Source organism: Argiope bruennichi, chromosome X1 (genome assembly GCF_947563725.1).
Source record: "Argiope bruennichi chromosome X1, qqArgBrue1.1, whole genome shotgun sequence".
Taxonomy (NCBI): domain Eukaryota; kingdom Metazoa; phylum Arthropoda; class Arachnida; order Araneae; family Araneidae; genus Argiope; species Argiope bruennichi.
The window spans coordinates 96,779,208-96,797,947 of NC_079162.1; the positions used below are offsets into that span (position 1 = coordinate 96,779,208).

The following is an 18,740-nucleotide window of genomic DNA, read 5'->3' on the forward strand; positions in this document are numbered from 1 at the left end:
GGAGGAAAATTAAGCACATTAAAAACATTTATTGCACAATTTAATAAATAATCACAAAACGATAAAATACAAATATTAAATATTTTAAGATCTTAAAATTTGGTTTAGTATTTTGATAAATTTTCCAGTACACCTAGATTTCCGCGAACAAATTTATACATATAAAAATTCAAACTTCAAGGAGCAAATAACTTAAGCCTGAAAACAAATTTGCAAACATTTTGTACGATTAGAATGGCATTCCTTGGGTTGGGTTGGGTTAAGTTGGATTGACAATTGATGACACATTTACACTAATGATTCTTGGCCGCGTCTAAAGAAATGAGTTGATAGCGCTTAAACTAAAACGATTTTTCACAACTAAATATCGTATTTACAGATACGTACAGATGCTTTAAGATACATACAAGAGTGATGCCAGTATTGAAACTGTACTGTACAGAAATGTAAATTTAGAATAAGATTCCAATTTCACAAATATTCAGCTGTACAAGAATAAAGGTTTGCATAAAAAAATTTATGCAAAATAAACACTCAACAATGAATAATTATTGGGGAGTTTCCTTGGGTTCTTCCTCGGTACTTTCCTTTTCTTCGGCTACTTCGGTCTCTTCTTTGTTTTCCTGAGACTCATCCGTCTCCTCATTGGCAGGTTTGTCCACCGTTTCTTCAGATTCTGTCGAGGGCTCCTCTACTACGGCTGTAGTTTCTTCAGCTGCAATTTCAGAAGTTTCTGCGGTGCTTACTTCTTCCTCCTTTACATCAGTGACTTCTTCCACTGTAGGTTGCGAATCATTTTCTGCATTTTCACTTGATGGTTCCTCTGTGCTTTCTGGTGGAGGTGTAACTACTGTTGGCTCCTCTGTTTCAGTTGTAGTTTCTTCCGACTTTGATTCAGCTTGAATTTCCTCAATTTCCACTTCGGCTTTTTCCTCTGCACTCGGTTCCTCTGGTACCGTTTCAACTTTGCTTGAAGCTTCAGCTGGAGGATTTTCTTCATTTTCCTTCTTATCCGTATCCTCAAATGGATTCTTACCATTCATCACATTCTCCACAGCTGCAGCAGATTTTTCTAGAAAAAAATTTGAATGTTAGAAACTTCTGATCACAACTAAGAAACAAAAAACTTGCGTATACCAATAACTCAAGCAGCGATTCAGAATAGCTGGGATTTGGTCGTTATTTCGGTTTCAGTCTTTTTAAAAGCTAATTTTGATTAAGACTTTGCCACAGCCCCTCCCACAAGATTGGCGCTTTAAGGATTGACAAAAATTTGCTTCTATTTATCTATGTCACTATTACAAAGCTGTAGATTTTGAAAACGTACTAGGGAGATTTACGTATAGGATCCACTTTCACTCGCTAATTTTTATAATCGCATTAACCAATATGCAGAGTCATGGATTAAACAATATTTTAGATCTAAGTGCTTATTTATGAATGTCAATTTCAATTTGTGACCAATCATATTATGCAAATGCATTTAACTGCTTTTAAGCAACTCTAGATTTGATGAACAAGTCTATACAACAACTTTTCACTACTCTCTTCATTTTCTTGGTTTGCATTTTGACATGGAGAAATCCGACAGAAGTCCTGTGGTTGATGACCCGAGAATTCTAATAATCCCTCTCGCTTAAATTGACTATTTTTTTTAAGGTTTTTAAAATACTTTAAATGACGCTCCTCAATTATTTTTTTAATGAAAATCGACAAACTATACAAAAAACCATTCTAGCCATCTATCATTGCATCGAAATACTTAATCCAGAATTTAAGATTAAACACATTCGGATTTCTTAAACGATTGAAATTGGATCTGGTTTTCAAGTTTAATCAACTATTAGGAATAAGTATACGAAAGTGTTATATTAAACGAACCTTGAAAGATTATTAGAATAATGGTTACTAAAGAAAAAAAATTTCCCCTCATCATTCAGGTTTATTCACCATTTGCAATTTGAAAGCAGTGAAATAGTTTCTTTTCCGATAATACAGATTCGAGTGTACATATAATTAGCGATACTTCAAGCTGTTTTCCATATCCAAATTTGAGAAGACATTCACATTAAGAAAACTTCAGTATTCAACAGAAAAGGAAATCTGAATAGTTTTCTCGAGGCTTGTGAAATATTTAAATGCTTCTGCAGATTAAGTCTGCATATCCGAGGTTTTCTAGATATACAGCGGATACAGAAATTTGGTTGAAAGGTACATACTAATGATTCAATAAGTTTCGAGTAGGAACTTATATGTAAAGAGAAATTAAAATTCAAACTTGAGGCAAGCTCCAGCAGCAGGTTTAGTTTAACTTCACATTCCGAAGCAAAACAAGAAATATTTGATCACTTAATTGACTCGAAGTCAGATCCGAAACTCAAGTCGGAGCTAACCCTCTACTCAAGCATCCGCGACACATCGGACGGGAAAAGGTTCAAACCTCACCATATTAAACCTGCACACCATAAAACACTTAGAGATTCGATTCTGTAAAAAATCTTGCATTACGATTGTGATTATCAGGAAATATATCAGGGCTCTTCTATTGACTCATGACGAGGTGTGAAGAATAGGGATCTTTCTGTGCTTTGAACTTCTCAAACAAGTGACTTCTGTGCTGAAGCTAAACAAATCATCTCACAGTGTGAAGCCCAAGTTATGCTGTACTCGACTTTTGCAGAATGCAATTGGATTAATAAAATTTCTCGAATGGCTTTCAGGCAGAGACTTTATGTTGAAAGATTAATAAAAAGCCTCAAAGGAAATCCTTCCGTATCCGCAGATTACAGAAGAACTAGTAGTATTACTAGTTTAATATGCATCGCCGATATAAAGATGATTCTTTTCATAAGAAATATGCTTGCTCTTTGCTTTTGTACAAGTACTATAAATTGTAGGATTTATTGTACCTCCTTGTCAGGAGAAAAGGTTAAATATCAAATACGAGTCATGAAATGAGATGCTTCACTATTTTAGATTCCAGTATGCAAGTTATATTATTCTGATAAATTTGGATCAATCCACGATTCCATTCCTGAAGCAAAGGTTACCACAAGACAACTGCAACCTATCTAGCAATAAGTGAAAGCGACAATAAATAGGCAAGTTTTATATCAAATCATTTGTTTGAAAGTTCGTTTCATCGAAATTAGTTTCAACTACAATAAAGAATGGCAATGAGAGCCTAATTTAACACGTTTTGAGCTCAAAATAAGTTATCCCAGCTATTTGGAATATCATGCCCCAGAATTTGGGATACGATGCTTAATGGGAACGAAAAGTAAATTTCTATAACTAATAATTAATTTAACAGCACTCATCCAAAATATATCCTACAAAACATTTCAGATTCATGGACAGAGTATTTGCTGAAGAAGCATTCCAAATTCTAGATTTGAAATTTCGCTTAAAAGGAATCGTTAAATATTTCTAATCTTCAACCAAACACAATTTACAATAGTAAATACAATGTTTCAACTAGTTTGAGTATTATGTTAATCAGACGGTTGCAACAGAAACATCTTGTAGCAAATCAATATCGATTTCCAATCTAAGTCTCAAGTTAGCCTTGATTTAGATGCGCTATTAAATGATAATTCTATATCGAATGATGTTTTCGTGTAGGAATATTGGCTGTGGTTGCCGGAGTAACTACATAGAAAGAGAAAAATACGAAATTCAAAGGCTTATCATCGCAAGTCGTCAAGACAACCCAATTTGCACTTCACATTGTTAATACGAAATTCAAAGGCTTATCATCGCAAGTCGTCAAGACAACCCAATTTGCACTTCACATTGTTAATAGCTACTATTAAAATTACCGATAGCTAGTATTGATCAAAACTGCCATTCTTCTGAAAAGTATATTTTATTTCTGAAAAGTTTATTTCAAATCTTCCATGATATCTGAAGCAACCTATTGACTATCAAGTCGATAAAATTTATAGATTGTATAACAATCCTTCTCCACAAATTTTTACCCTTTGCCCTTGAGTTCTTTTCGCGCGGACGAACCATCAATTCGAGACGTTTTGTAGTGTTCTCGGTGAATTTCTTACGCTTAACTTAAAATGATTACACACAATTTAGCATATAAAATTTTTATAGTTACACACTTTATTAGCCTTTTAACTCACACGCAGCGTTTTTATGAATGCCGAGTTTTAGAAAAAACGACGGTAAACACCGCTCACCGAATTTCAGCACCAAAGTGGTGAGCGAGAGTCGCTTCTCGAATTGTGGCATTAAATCATGTGGCGAGGGAGAGTCGCCATTCGGGGGGCAAAGGGTTAATCCTTAGAAAAAATAATTCATACAAAACAAATTTATGAAGTTATAACAATAAACAGACTTGCTAGATGTTTTATAACTATGAATGATTTTTCATGTATCTCAAAATCTATTAATCATAGCAGTAATTGATTTTCATGCCACTATGAAGAGATCTTGTTCATTGATACTTGTAAATTAAGAGCATTTTAAGAAAAATTAGTCATAAGTTACAATCAAATCACAGCACCCGCACTTCAGAATTTTCGATCTGAAGTGGTCTAGTACTGTGTGGGATTTAAAATTCATAGCTTAATATCCTATACATTTTAACACGATTGTTTCATGCTTCGACTTTTACCGCAATGAAACGTGCAAGATTTCAAAGCCTTTAACAAAACAAAACTACTGCCCTAAAGAGTCTATGCTTCCTCTTGCTGGTTGCATTTTTCTTTAAATCAGACAATTAACCATATGAATAATGTTCTGATCATAATATCGAACATGACGATAGCTAAAGTCTATATTATCCCTGTACCGGAATATCTTTATAATACCCATTTACTTTTATAAACAACCCACAAAACCCAACTCATAATATTGACATTTAGGAAGAAAACGGTCCGTCGTGAAATAAACAGCTTATCCCGATACAAAAGAAATTAAATTACACTGCAATATTCAGATATCAGCATCTGTTAAAATTGAAAAATTGTATTTATATCTCCATGAACAAACCATTTATGTGGATAAGCCCAACCCCCATCTTGGGTATTTTGTAGTAGTTATTTAGCTAACTTATCTATACCCATTTGTTTATGTAAAATTTTTCTACTGCAACCATTTTCATATGCAAAACAGCGATTTTACTCATGAAAGTTTTATCGCCAAAAATTCAAAGATTAATATTTTTATAACTTTATTTTCTCACCATTCCAAATATTGTAACAACGAATTTCAGCCTAGTCACTTTACTATTAGGTACATGTTACTTCCTTGGCTATACGAGGCACCATTTTGAATTTAAAAAGGCTTTTAAAAGGACTTTCCTGATTACACTGTGTATACAATGAAACCTGTCCATCGCGATATTTCCCCTTTGGTTCCGGCGAAGTTCTTATTGCGTACCTGCTTAGAGCGATAATCTGATAGGGATGATTTTTCCCTTTATAGAAAGCTGATAAGCACATTAAATAGGATTTTTCCCTTGGGAAACGACCCTCCCCCCCCCCCATTATCCTGAAAGCAAGATAACGAAAACTGTTCCTTCGATTTTAGGTGTTGGCTCTTTGCTTTGGCTGTATTGTAATAAGGGGATTAGGGAAGGTGAGGGATAATGATTCAAATTTGCACAAGTGTTTGTTATATAGGAAACAAATCGTATATTGTCAGTCCATAAAACGTCCGTTTCTTACATTTCCTCCTCTGTTGGTTCTTGGTATGCTTTCACGACCCAATCCATCACTTAGATTTTCAGGATCTATGGGTATCGCTATTGTGAGGGAAAAGCTCTACACAAAGTAAATAGGCATAAGTCTTTACAGAAGCCGTTAGTCTAACCGATTTTAGAACAAGGGCTACCTCTTTCTTCAAGTGACCATTGTCAAATCTTTTTATTCGTAGCTTAAACACCAATCACTTTAGACAGATCACTCTTCTCTTGTAGTTCGGCTTTCAATGTTCACGTTTGGTCATCACTTCACCTTCACTGCCATGAACATCAACACCTAATTTCTAGAAGTACCGAATCTTCTAATTAGATTACCCTTTCTTTGTTATCCCTTAATTATAGTAAAGAAAGGGTAATCTAATTAAATAGATGGTCCGAATATCAGGCTTCAGCCATGGTATTGAACGTGTTAAACCATTAGCATTTGGAGAATAATAAAATTTCGGAATTTGATCGAGGACTGAAACAAGTTGATGTTGCTAAAAATATTTCGGCAAAAGTCAATTCCTTGAGGTAGATTGTAGACGATTGGGAAAAAAGCGAATTTAATGACAAAAGAAAAAGATTTAAAGGTGCAGTAAATAATGTTGGCTAAGATAGCACAAGAAGGTTCAACGAGATGAGAAAGCAAAACCTGCCATTAATAGACCAATGGTTTCTGAAAAAAGAAAAAAAAAAAAATCTCGACTTGTTTAAAAAGCGACGAAAACTGGAGTAATGACCTTACTGCAATCGTCGAAGAATAAAAGTGTCGATAGTTTAGAAACGGTTGTTTGATTAGTTTTGGAATGCACTATTTTTCCTCATTCATCGCTGAAGGGTTTTTTTCCCCCCAATTTCTATATATATGAAAGATATATGAAATGCCTAGAAGTTCTTTTACGATTCTATTACAAATATATGAACTAGAACATTTTGAAAGAACATTTGCGAGATGCAAAAGAAATGCGTTACGTTTTGTCACAGCCATAACTTAACGCAATAACGCTGTTTGGAATTGAATTCTTTCGAGAAAATCTCTGATCAGAGGCATAACGTGCTCCTTTTATTGTAATAACGTCATTCATATATATTACTCTGCCAAACAGCGTTTGTTCTTCGTTTCAGTATTTTTTTTTTTTTTTATCAAGGCACCCCTAAACTTTTAACTCAATTATTGCTAACTTTTTTTCGTAATATCAGCCTGATCAGATTCGATTAATTTATCGTAAGTTTTGAATCGTGTTCATAGCAAAAGAACGATACCCGAGTCGGGACTCCCCTCTACTTCCATGTCGCATTAGAAGGTAACATGTTAACCATCCCGGATAAGAATTTCATGCATTCATTTTATTTAAGGATAAAAATGGCTTAAAATTCCATTCTGTGATGCAGTGGCTGAAGGAAAATGCTACAAATGGCTGCCTTGTAAGGTTTTAAGCAGAAAGAAATTTCCATTTGTTCATCACATATCAGAAAAATGAGATCGACGCCCACGCTGGACGAAAAAACATAAATTGCATACAAACCAGAAAAAACAATTTACTCTTGAAATAACTGATCGTGAAAATTCTCTAACCATGAAAAAACATGCGTGAGAAGTTTTATGCAAAATTAAACTGAAAACATTAGGTATTCCGTGACTGCGCGATTGCGTGCAACGGTATTCAAGTGGCAGACTGAAATGAATTAGACACCTGAGAAATGCGTGAACTCAAGGTTGCTTTGACGCTTTCCATGGTCCAAGAAACTCCATTCTATTGCTATTAAGATCGTCCCACCCCAGAAATCTTTCGACTTCTCGATCCGTTTGTCAAGACCTAATTCCATGAAATGCCTACTTTTCCAGAAACGATTAAAACTTTGGCAGAGCTAATGAAATAAGGCTCTACAAATTCATTGTTTTTGATCGTATTGTAAGCACATTTGTGCATATTTGAAGGAAACCATTCTAAACTGTTAGAAGATTTTCTGCAAAACAGAGCCTACAGGAATTATATCTTCAATTCCATATCTAGACGCGATTCTAATCGCGAAGTAATAAACTGCTCTCGTATTCTCTCAGCATTCGAAAAGAAAATTAAAGAAATCGGAATGAACAAGATCAAAGCCCAGTAGTGCTCAAATTAAGAGTAGAAACCAGTCTCAGAAAACGTGCTTGAAGTATATATCCAAAGTGCTCCCACTATCCTTTAAACATCTTTGAGATGTTGAAAGCAAACCCAATACTGAAAGCAGCTGAATATATCGGAAATTCTTTGGGAAAGACCTTGTATTGTTGCAAGATTAAAAACAATTTTCTTTGAAAGATGAAAATTCGATTTAACCGAAACGAAAAGTAAACTTCTAAGTGAAACAATTCCTTATAATAATATAATTGATTGAAATTATTCCCATGAATCGACTCAGAGGAGAAATTTCAGTGCCGTTATTACAGTCGCTATAGCTCAAAGATACCCTTCTTCAAACTTGTATACAATAGCTTTGTCCGTAACACATTGACTAGTATAATTTTGATTAAGCAGGCAAGTGATCTGAAAGGAGGTAAAAAATCTGTTAAATTCGTAGATAGATCCTCAAATTCAAAGGAAGTTATTTTTCTTACTTCTCTAATTTTCTTGATATTGAAGAGAGAAGGTTAATTCAAACTAGACGAATTCTCTTAACGAATGACTTCTGTATCGAAAAAATTTACAATAGGTACAGTTGCTTAGAAGCTAGAGGTGGAATATAATTTCTCAGCCCATAACTTCAACGGCTTTTCCTCCTATGGGAAATTATCAAGAGTTACATTTTCTTTCATCCTCCTAGTTCTTGCCTTTAAATTAGAGAGAAATGATGAAAAGGGATAACTCTTCCTTGAATCGAAGGACAAAAAAAAAATTTACCATTGCATTCCAGCTTGCCGGTACGATTTTTGAAGATCTCGCTGGTCGATGTTAAACAATGCTGTGCTCACAAAGCTTAATGCCACTCCGTTAGATCGATTTATCGATGATTGACATTATACTGAAACTCTTCGTTTTCACACTGGAGCATCACTCGCGTTTCTGAAGCCGCGCAGCGAATTAAATTTTCACCCAGAATACCAAAAACAAACTGGATGATTTTGCGTGTAAGTAACCTGAACACTAACGATTGCCATTTCAGCTGGTGGAGTTTCGTAAAACGATCGCGTAATTCCGGTTAATGCTGAAAGGATTCGTTACATTTTAAATTGATCCAATACCGACTTGGTTTAACTATATTGCTTCACTCGATTTATCCGTTTGGATTCTGCCTAAACTAGAAAAAAAAAAAGGCATGATCGTGTCGCTTGGTGTAAAGAAAAACTGCTGCCGTGTGCCTAGGTAATTTTCAAGACCTTTCGAATATCTCGTAGATCTCAAAAAATTAAGAATATACTTTCTAAGACCGGAAATTGATCTCAAGAACCTGGAAGCTTGTAAAACAGCACTTCAACCATTAGATGGTAACCGACATAATTAAACTCGCTTATTGCAATTGAACGTCCTCTCGTCAAAAGAGAATTTCAATTTTACTGTCAAAATCAACTATAAGAAGTATTACTGCCCAGCATTTATTCAGTTTCTTAAGAATCATAAATAGCTATTATAAGAGGAGTGAAATATCCGATTTTAGCTAAAAAGTTTAATTTCCGATTAAATCTAAAATCTATCTCCATCGGTTATAAATCGAATAAGTACCCAAAATAAACGGCTTAAGCTTCTCGATCTAAATAATCTACTTGCAGATATTTTGAGTTTAGAGATTCATCCATTTCAATGCCGGAAATTAAAATTTACATTCTAAAATCCTCAAAGAAAAACTTTTTGAATAAATTCTCGATTTGTAATTCTTGTTTACTTAGTTTAAAAATTTTGATTATGAAAAAAGATCAAAATCCAGTTGAGTCCATATCAATTAAAATACCAGATTTTGGAGCCACAAGTTCTCTTGTACTTAGCTGTATTTGATTGCGTACATAGATTTTTTTTGTACGTTTAATCAAGTTCTTTTATATGTTACGCATTTGTTTCAATCCCTTGGCAAATCTTCTGACAAACCCATCAGAAGATCGGCATCACCCGATTGAAGGTAAAGAAAACTCAAATGGCTCCGAATAGCTCTTTGCATTTAATAAGTTGATTGGAGAATATCGTATTTTTCACGGCATTTGCCTCTTCAAGATTTGTTCACCCGCCGCCAATCACTTTTACATTTCGATTTCAGTTGCATTCTAGGCATTTGCATGATGCGAGGCTAAGCGACAACATGAGAAAGACACTCAATTCATCAACAAATTGAATTAATTTGTACTCAGTTTTAATAAGCACCATTTAGCATAAAAAGTGAAATATCAATAGCTAAGGAGATTATGATCGCTCACACAAAAAACGAACGCAGAAATAACAAGTGAAAGATATTCGAGTTTTATATTTTTTCAACCACGATATATCTATACATTCGTTTAATTCAACTGATATATTGACAGACGAGAGTACTAGGAAGAGGTACCATTACATTTCAGAAATTAACTCACCCTTCTGTAACACGATAGATTTTACTTCGGATGGGAATTATAGTTTAAAATTTAAGATGGAAATTTTTAATAAAGATTTCCCAAATAATTAATATGCCACGCCAAAATCTTAAAACGGCAGTTGTGTAGTGTCAAAACGAGCAAAACATTTTTAAGTTAAGAAAGTTTTTGAAAGGACAGGAATTTGAATTTAAGCATGGCATCAGCTGTTGAACATTCATAATAAACATCAACTTAAAAATTCTGGAAGAAAATTATAGTAGCATTGTAGTTAACAAGTGCATATAACGAGTTCTATGCCAGTAATAAGACATTTATATTTAAAAGCTTTACTTTTATATATATAAAGATTAAAAATTTTATTTTCATACGATTAATTAATGTAAAGACCTCCCCATTGTTCTCATCACACGCGTTTCACGAGATCTGAATTTATTTGTTCTGCATCGATAGTAACATTTTGCTCAAAGATCTGAAAAAGTGAAACAATCAAAAATTTACATTTTTACTTCAAGAGCTAAAGAAAATCGAAACAAGGATAATCATTAATATTAATGACACTTATTTAAAACTATAAATAAAATGCACATGCCTTATATTAATTGCCAAGACCACGTCAGGAACGCATATTCGTTATATAATACCTTAGTCATCCTTAATATAGTGTGATGCATAATAAAGGGCATATGACGAAATGGGAACTCAACAGGCGTCTCATTTCCTGGATGACTATAGCAAGATGACTAAGATACTGTATTCCCAGATAAACTGATAAAGAATATGCAAATACGCTCGTTGCCAAGTAAACAAAAACCTAGTTCAATGACTTGCGCACCAAGAGAAAAAATATGACCGCCAAATGCGGATAAGTAAACAATTTGCTAGCATGTTTATTTCCAAGACCTACCTTAATTTTAAACCAATTATATAAATAGCTTCGATGTCTGATTAAACGGTCTTCAAACTTTAAAATCTAATTTGTGCCATTTGAAATCCTAAAATAAAAATCTATTTATGCGTGAAACTTGTATTTTAAATGTACGTTTACTCAAGTTCCCTCATTACTAAAGAATTGATTTTCAATTTCCAAAATTAAATCTGTTGGCTATAGAATCGCATAATATCGATAGATCGTACAGACGATCGTGCAATCAATTAAACTGTGCAAGAACCAATTTTCTTCATTTTTGTTGAAGCTATATAGAAGAAAACCAGATGAAATGGTCTTCCCGAAATTCTCTCGTATTCCCTAATAAAAAATTGTCCCCTTTTCCGTATAAAATTGTGAACCTTGTTCAAGGTCGCGAACACGGCGAGTACTCAGATTTTTTTATTTTTTATTTTCAAGCATGCTAGTTGTATGTTTTAAGAGATTAGGATATTCGTGCACTATTCGCGAGAAATAGTTAAAGATTATCTTTGCCGTGAATCTAGCGTTTTTTACAGAATCTAGCCTGAAATTTTTGGCGATTAACCGCTGTAAAATCACAATACGCGTCAGAATATCGAATATGTATTTGACTTTTTTTTACAAATGAAATCAAATTTTGATACACTTTTGTAGTCATAAGATCACAGGCTAAATTACACTTAATGTTTGAGTGATCGCGTTTGCATGCATAACTACAGGTTGACAGACTGTCAAACCCTTTGATGGATTTAGATTTTAAATAAAGGACCTACATTTTAGATTTAAACTTGAATACCAAATTTCAATAGTCTGGTTCTTTGTTTTGTAGTTGCGTTCATTTGTACTTGAACAGACAGCTAGACAGGCTTGCTAAATGGATTTCGTTCAAAACTTGACAAAAATCTACAAGCAAGTCTACATCAAATTTCATTAGTTTAGCTCAAAGTGTTTGAGTTGTGTTCACAAACAGATATACATAATGCCAAAAATCTGTTTTCCGAGCTGAGGTCTAAATCGTGGAGATTCCTCAAATCTCGAGATCGGATTTTGACGATTACGATACTTTCTTTGTATACTTCATATACGAGAAAAATAAAAAATTTAACTATGTTCTAAATTTACCATTAATTTTTCGAAACGCAATTTCTAAAAGGCGCACTCTAACACTACGATCCTAGATAACCAACATGATCTAAACCAGCCCTACAGGCGCCAAAAAAAGAATCCCGATAGGACGCGTGGTCGCCATAGTGTTAAGAAGGAGGAAAATGATTGGTAGTTGAGTTGACAGTTACATTGTTCGGAACATAAGAAACTGCCCTTGGTTTGAGATAGTTCCAAGTCTAGATATACACTTACAAATTGCAAAAAGAATATCTAAACTAAACCGAAGCCCTATTCAAGATTAAATTATGTAAGGAAGTGCTACTGAATAAGGAATTCATTAGTTATTCGACATTCCGTTTCTATCAACATCATCTCAAGATGAAAACTAATGAGAGTTCTACCCCTCAACTTTTCTATATATTTCAACAAAACATCGCATTTTGTATAAAATTTGTTTGGGACAAGAGTCCAAGATGGATTTTGGAACTTTATGGATATAAGCGATACAGAACAAATGAAGAAAACGTCAACATTCTTTAGCTTGTAGCATTTTTAAATTATCGCGTTCAAATATACAAAACGACAGACAAAAATGTTGGCGGACTTGGTCCAGAATTTCATGAAAATTTTAATATGAAAGTTACCAAATTTCATTTCAGCTCGTTACGTTTGAATTACTATGTTCCCAAACCAACCGACACACCAAAAATAGTTTTCTTGAAAATTTTAGCTCTCTTGTATCTGCAATTTCAATACTTACATTTAACGAAAAAAAAATCCTCAGTTTTCTCTATCATGAGATACTAGTGGGTAGCGAGTACCATTAATCTTAAAAAAACATGCCTCAAAAAATGTACTCAAGTTTTATACAGATGTTTTATCTTGCAAGATTTGATTACACAAACAATTGAGATTAAAGAAATATTAATATCATTTTTGAAAATCATCGAGGCTATTTTGGGAAGGACGTTATAATTATGGACTTGGTTCGAATGAGAACGACACCCGTGCCAACAGAACCCTCGACAAACTTCTGGGCAAACCAAACCGGGCGACTCTTAAACCTCCATGTCAAATTCAAAGTGCATCAAGCCCACAAAGGTGGATCTTTTGAGCGCTATTCGATTTCGAGACGAGAACCCTCCGATTCTAATACTTAGAACTTACTATTAAGCTACTACAGCTTGACGAGCTTCGACAACCAAGAAATGGCAACGACATTATCTCATAAGGATGGACTAAGCTGTAATGGAGCAGATTCCAATGATAACGCTTTCTCATATAATGACGTAACAAGCGCATCGAATTGCAGAATTTAGTTTTAAGTCTGCAAATAAGGGAAAGTAGTCACTTAAAATGCAAAAAATCAGAAGTACTTCAATATCTCCCGTTATATTGTAGAAATTAAATGTACAGTATGAGTCATCTTATTAAGTAGTTAATTCTTGCGTCAAGAGGGTTAAACAGGAAGATAAATATGGATATACCTCTTCCTGTTTAGAGAAGTTTTTTTCCTTCCTCTAAAAGACAGAAGCAACTGCATTATTTTTCAAAAAATACCTAAATATCTTTAGATTCATTTTAATGGTCATGAAAATTTATATTACTTTAGGTTTTATGGCTTTTTTTAAAAAATATACTATATCAAGGGTATCGAATTAATTTTTAAAAATTAACTTCATTTTTTTCTTCCACATCACTTATTTAATATCAGCATTTTACTTTTATTTTGGCTAACACTGCTGTAATCGGGAAGTTAGACAAAGAAATTTCGAAGGCATCGAACAAGTAATTGAAGTTTCACATTTTGAATGGCGTTATTTCAGAAGTATTAAATAACAAAAAATGATATTTATCTGAATTTGAAATACAATCGAAGTAAAAATAAGCAATGTTTTTCAGCTATAAATGAGTTAACGCAGAAATTTTGCTTACATACGACGTATCATTTCGCGTTCATAGATATGGTTCCACTGTAAAGAGAAATGGACAACAGTGTTTCAGACAGATTTCAAATTCGATTTCAGTTTAAAATAGAACAGAATTTAATAGTTTGTCATTTCGTAACTATATTTTGAATGTTAACATAAATGCGGAAATTCTCAACATTAAAGGTTTTACCTCTGATCTCAAACTACGCCGTTAAGACTTAAAATGTACAAGAAACTCGTGACAGAAATTTAACGCCATTTGAGAATTTTTCTATTTAGGTTTTTAATATTCTAAAAAAAAAAAAAAAAAACAAAAAAAAAAATTGAAAGTTGGCTATTGTCAAGAAGTTATAATTTAACATTTAAAACCAAACCTACACTGCTTTCCTTTCCATTTGCCCCGCATTCTCCTCCGCTGTTCAGATTCATCTTGCAGACAAGATGTTTACCGTATTTTAATGAAACCCATTAAAATATTTTGATACGAAAAGTTTAAGCACATTTAACGATAAAATCTGTGCTTTATTCCGTATTTTATGCTGTCAGTCACCAGTGATCGATGCGGCCCGGACGGAATGTTCGGCATGAGTCATCGATGACTGACATGCTGTTTAACGTGTTAACAGATAATTTAGAATTGCCACACTAGCCATCAGAATCAGATTCATGGTATTTCCTCTCCCTGTATTCGATTTAAAATCGTTCCCTTAATATAGATACAAATATTTACTCTTAAATCTTCACTACCCTATTCCTCTTATATTTCCAGTTCAGCCACTTGGATTTTTAATGTTCTACAAAATGGAAGAGATGAGACATTTAGATAAAACTAGAACACTTAAAGCTGGATGTAAAAGTTTTATTCTCGGTAGCGCGAACGAGCTCTTCAACGTGGCCTTTAAATACTTCATTAAATGAAATATCTGATGAATAGCAAAATGTTCGACATCGTAAGGCCAATTTCGCGTTCGATAGAACTTTGACTACGATTCCAATTTGTGCGCTGCTATTACATTTTAGGAAGTCGATTCATGGAATACATTTTTACATTTAGGAAGTTAGCAAATAAATGCAAATGAATTTTTTTGTGTACCTTAATTTTACAGCATCTTCTAAAAACATACAAATTATTCGATGAGAGCAACGACATGAAGGTCAAATTTTTCGGTGATGGGGGATTCGATATTAGATTCGTATCAAAAAATAAACGCTTCTACAGTTTACTTTTATTCTTCCACCTAGTTATTTTGAAATACCGAACACAGTGTATGCCCATAAAGCGAGAAGATTCACGAGTCTTCCAGCCGTTTTCAACATAAATTTAATCTTCCGAAAGTTTGAGATTACTTCAATTAGTACCCTTTTCTTTTCGCTGGGCTCAGAAGTGGGAAAGAATGGATTTGCATTCATTTAGTGCCGTTTTTGTGGCAAGCACTGAATAATATGCATCTTTTAATAATGAACATGTAGCACGTTCCATCCAAAACAGACTAATTTTTCTACGAAATATTGACTGTACAAACAATCATTAAATTTTTTGGAAGCAGAATCTTACGCGTTTCCTGTAAAGACTTTTGATATCTATAAGCCGGAGAAGAAATATGCACAATGATTAGATAAAACCCATTCTTCTTAAACTATTACTAAAAGTTATTCCAAAACTATGTTTACAATTTTCTTCACATTATTTAATCTTAAGTGCACTTCGCTATTATTCGAAGAGTTGAGTAATAAAGCTACTACCATTTAAATTTGCAAGCTTCTGTCAGCTAATATATGTACTAATTTTTAAGATGTCATGCAACAAAATTCTTTTAAAAAAACTGGGCTTGAAATTGGTCATTTCACTATTGGAAAAAATTTGTGCATTTCAACGTAAAATTCTCATTAAACTCCTAAATCGAGAGAACTAGCAAAAAAATTTAAACCTCTACCGCGATATAAAACTATTCAATGAAACTCTAAATATTTAAGCATTTGAATTTTTTACGGTTGCATGTGTTAAATTAGAGGCTCATAAAGCTCTGTAGATGGACTGAGCAATATATCCATGCGATGGACAAACAGGCAGCTAAACAATCAGAAAAAAAAAATATACTCATCAATACCACGTCCAATATCTGGTTCTATGTCAGATACTAAGTTCCTACTTTGTTAGGATATGCTAACTGTTTAGACCTTAAAAGAAGGGAATCTTAAATATTTGTGATACGATATTAAAATAAGAGGATTTGCAAACTGTTGCATGACAAATAACTGATATGCAAAAAAGCCGTATTGTATTAAGAATATACATTTTTAACTACGATGACTTATTATTCACATAGAAATGTATCGATACACAACAAGAGGCTCTTTAGATACTCTCCCTCATTTTTCTCATTATTCAGCTACTATTCTTAAAGCTGATAATTAAAAAAAATGTATTCGTTTTGTTTTAAATTTTAGTCCGTGTACATACAGTCCTTAAGTTTAACCATAATCAATTTTGACTAACATTTCAAGGTCACTTCATATACTTTCCGCTTTCCTTGATGATAATTAAGGCTCAAGATGAACCAAGACAACTCGAAAAAATAAAAATGCATTTGTCGCTTTAATGCGCACCTAAGAAAGACTAGTCGAGTAGCGATTGCTATTCTTTAAGTAAAAAGATCAATTTTTTTTATTGCACGTCTTCTCACTCATTCAATTTTGGATTTCGAAAACAAATTTAAAATCTGGGAATATTATTTACAGCGAATGATTCAAAATTAAGATAATTTATCTGTACAGTATTCAGGAACAAAAGAAAAATACTCCAAAGCTTTCCCAAGATTTTAGGACTTTCCCGAATTTGCAAGGAGTATCTTAATGTTTGAGTGTAAATGACCTTACTTCATTTTTAAATTGCTCGGAAGCCTTACAAGTCGCTAACCACTAGTATGGGACTGTAGAAAAATGTTATATTAAACGACGAAATATGCATTTTGATATTATGAAACTAAAAATCTGAACAGTTGAACGTATAGAATTAATATAGACGGATGGAAAGTTCAAGTGACAAATTCAACAACTGCGAAAAACCTCGGATGTTATTACACAACTAAAGAAAATGGTTCCAAGAATCTTAAAAACAAAATTAGCTCAATATTGCAAAGAAAAAAAACCAGTTTAAGTTTGCATTTGTTCTACAAAGAGGATTTAAAAAATTTTCCGCTCAACAAAAAGAATTGAGCGAACATCAAATTTTAGTAAAACAATCTTTAAAAAAATTCTAAAATAAAAATAAGATAGCGAGTATAAAAAACTCGTATAAATTCATAAATATATAGTTAAGAAGATATGCAAGTACGCCTTTAAAGATGTGGCTTGTCTTTAAAGATCCGCATGTTCTATTTACTAAAGCTAAAGTTTCGGAAGTATTTAAATTTTTAGCTTTCGTTAAAACTAGGATAATTTCTTTAAATGAACAATTCATAACCAAAATACTCAAGTTTAATGTTAAATTGCATTCAGTTTAATTACGGAAGTCGTAGTTGTTTTAATCAAATAAAGCTATTCCGTTTCAAGTTAAATTGTCAATTTGTCACCATAATTTTCACAACCTTGAATTTTGCTTCATAATTGAGTTCTGAAGTCAAGATAAAATCTTCGGAAAAATAGAAAAGGATACATCAAATATATATCCTTTAATACAATGTAGATCAAATGATTATAAACCAATTCAAATTCATCAAGAACAAACGCATCAAAATGAAAAGGCACAAAAATTTAAGTATGCTATAAATTCACAAATGAATCCTTTTACATCCGAATTCTGAAGCAATTGTTATTAAAAAAAAGAACACGTTTTATATTAACTATGTATCTATTCATTTAAAAAATATCAGCACTTCGTGATAATCGTAAGTCACGTATATTTTTTTTAAAGAAACAAGTAATACTTGCCTATTACTTCCTGCGCTTGATTTATTAGCTTTTCTCCTTCCTCTTTCACTTGCGATGGGTCAACGGTACTCAAAGTATTCATCGCATTTGTCAAAGGCCCGTTATTATCCATGCCAGCTCCTGCAGGAAAAGCTTTGGTATTGGAACACCCCATTTTAGATTCCTTGAATAACTCGAAGAACAGCCAAGAAAGGAACTATTCACACTTCACAGTAGACACGAATAAGATACTGTCCAAGTTCACGGAGCCCTTTTAAATTCCGGAGTGACTAAGTCCCGGCAATGATCTATTCTGATTGGCTCTCTAAGTTACGTCCGAAGCGAAGAACTTTCCAGTACCGAAACCAGCAGTAGTGATGCGATCGGTCTAGTTGGTCGAAATGAGTGCTGTTCCCCAATGAGATGCGTGTATGTAACGTATAAAGCCCCCTCTATGATATCGATTTTTCCCATTTATTTTGGCTTCCGCCGCTGCTATCAGGTGGTTGCAAAGCAGTCGTTAGAGGTGGTTAACGGGTACCGACTCGGAAGTTCGACATAACTACACGAGAATGTTAAAAAAATATTAAACATAACAATAATAATGTGGCTCTCTGGACGTATGCCAGTTTTCGCGGAAAG

At 33.5% G+C, this 18,740-nt stretch overlaps 1 protein-coding gene across 1 annotated transcript; it reads right to left on the minus strand.

Annotated features, from left to right (window-relative positions):
• Positions 1–17: 17 nt before the first annotated feature.
• On the minus strand, positions 18–18,524 carry LOC129958635 (uncharacterized). The gene is made up of 2 exons (XM_056071234.1): positions 18,120–18,524; positions 18–1,072 (listed from the first exon to the last, which is right to left on the minus strand). The coding sequence occupies exons 1-2, from the start codon at positions 18,271–18,273 to the stop codon at positions 549–551; spliced, it is 678 nt and encodes a 225-aa protein (XP_055927209.1). The 5' UTR covers positions 18,274–18,524; the 3' UTR covers positions 18–548.
• Positions 18,525–18,740: the final 216 nt, after the last annotated feature.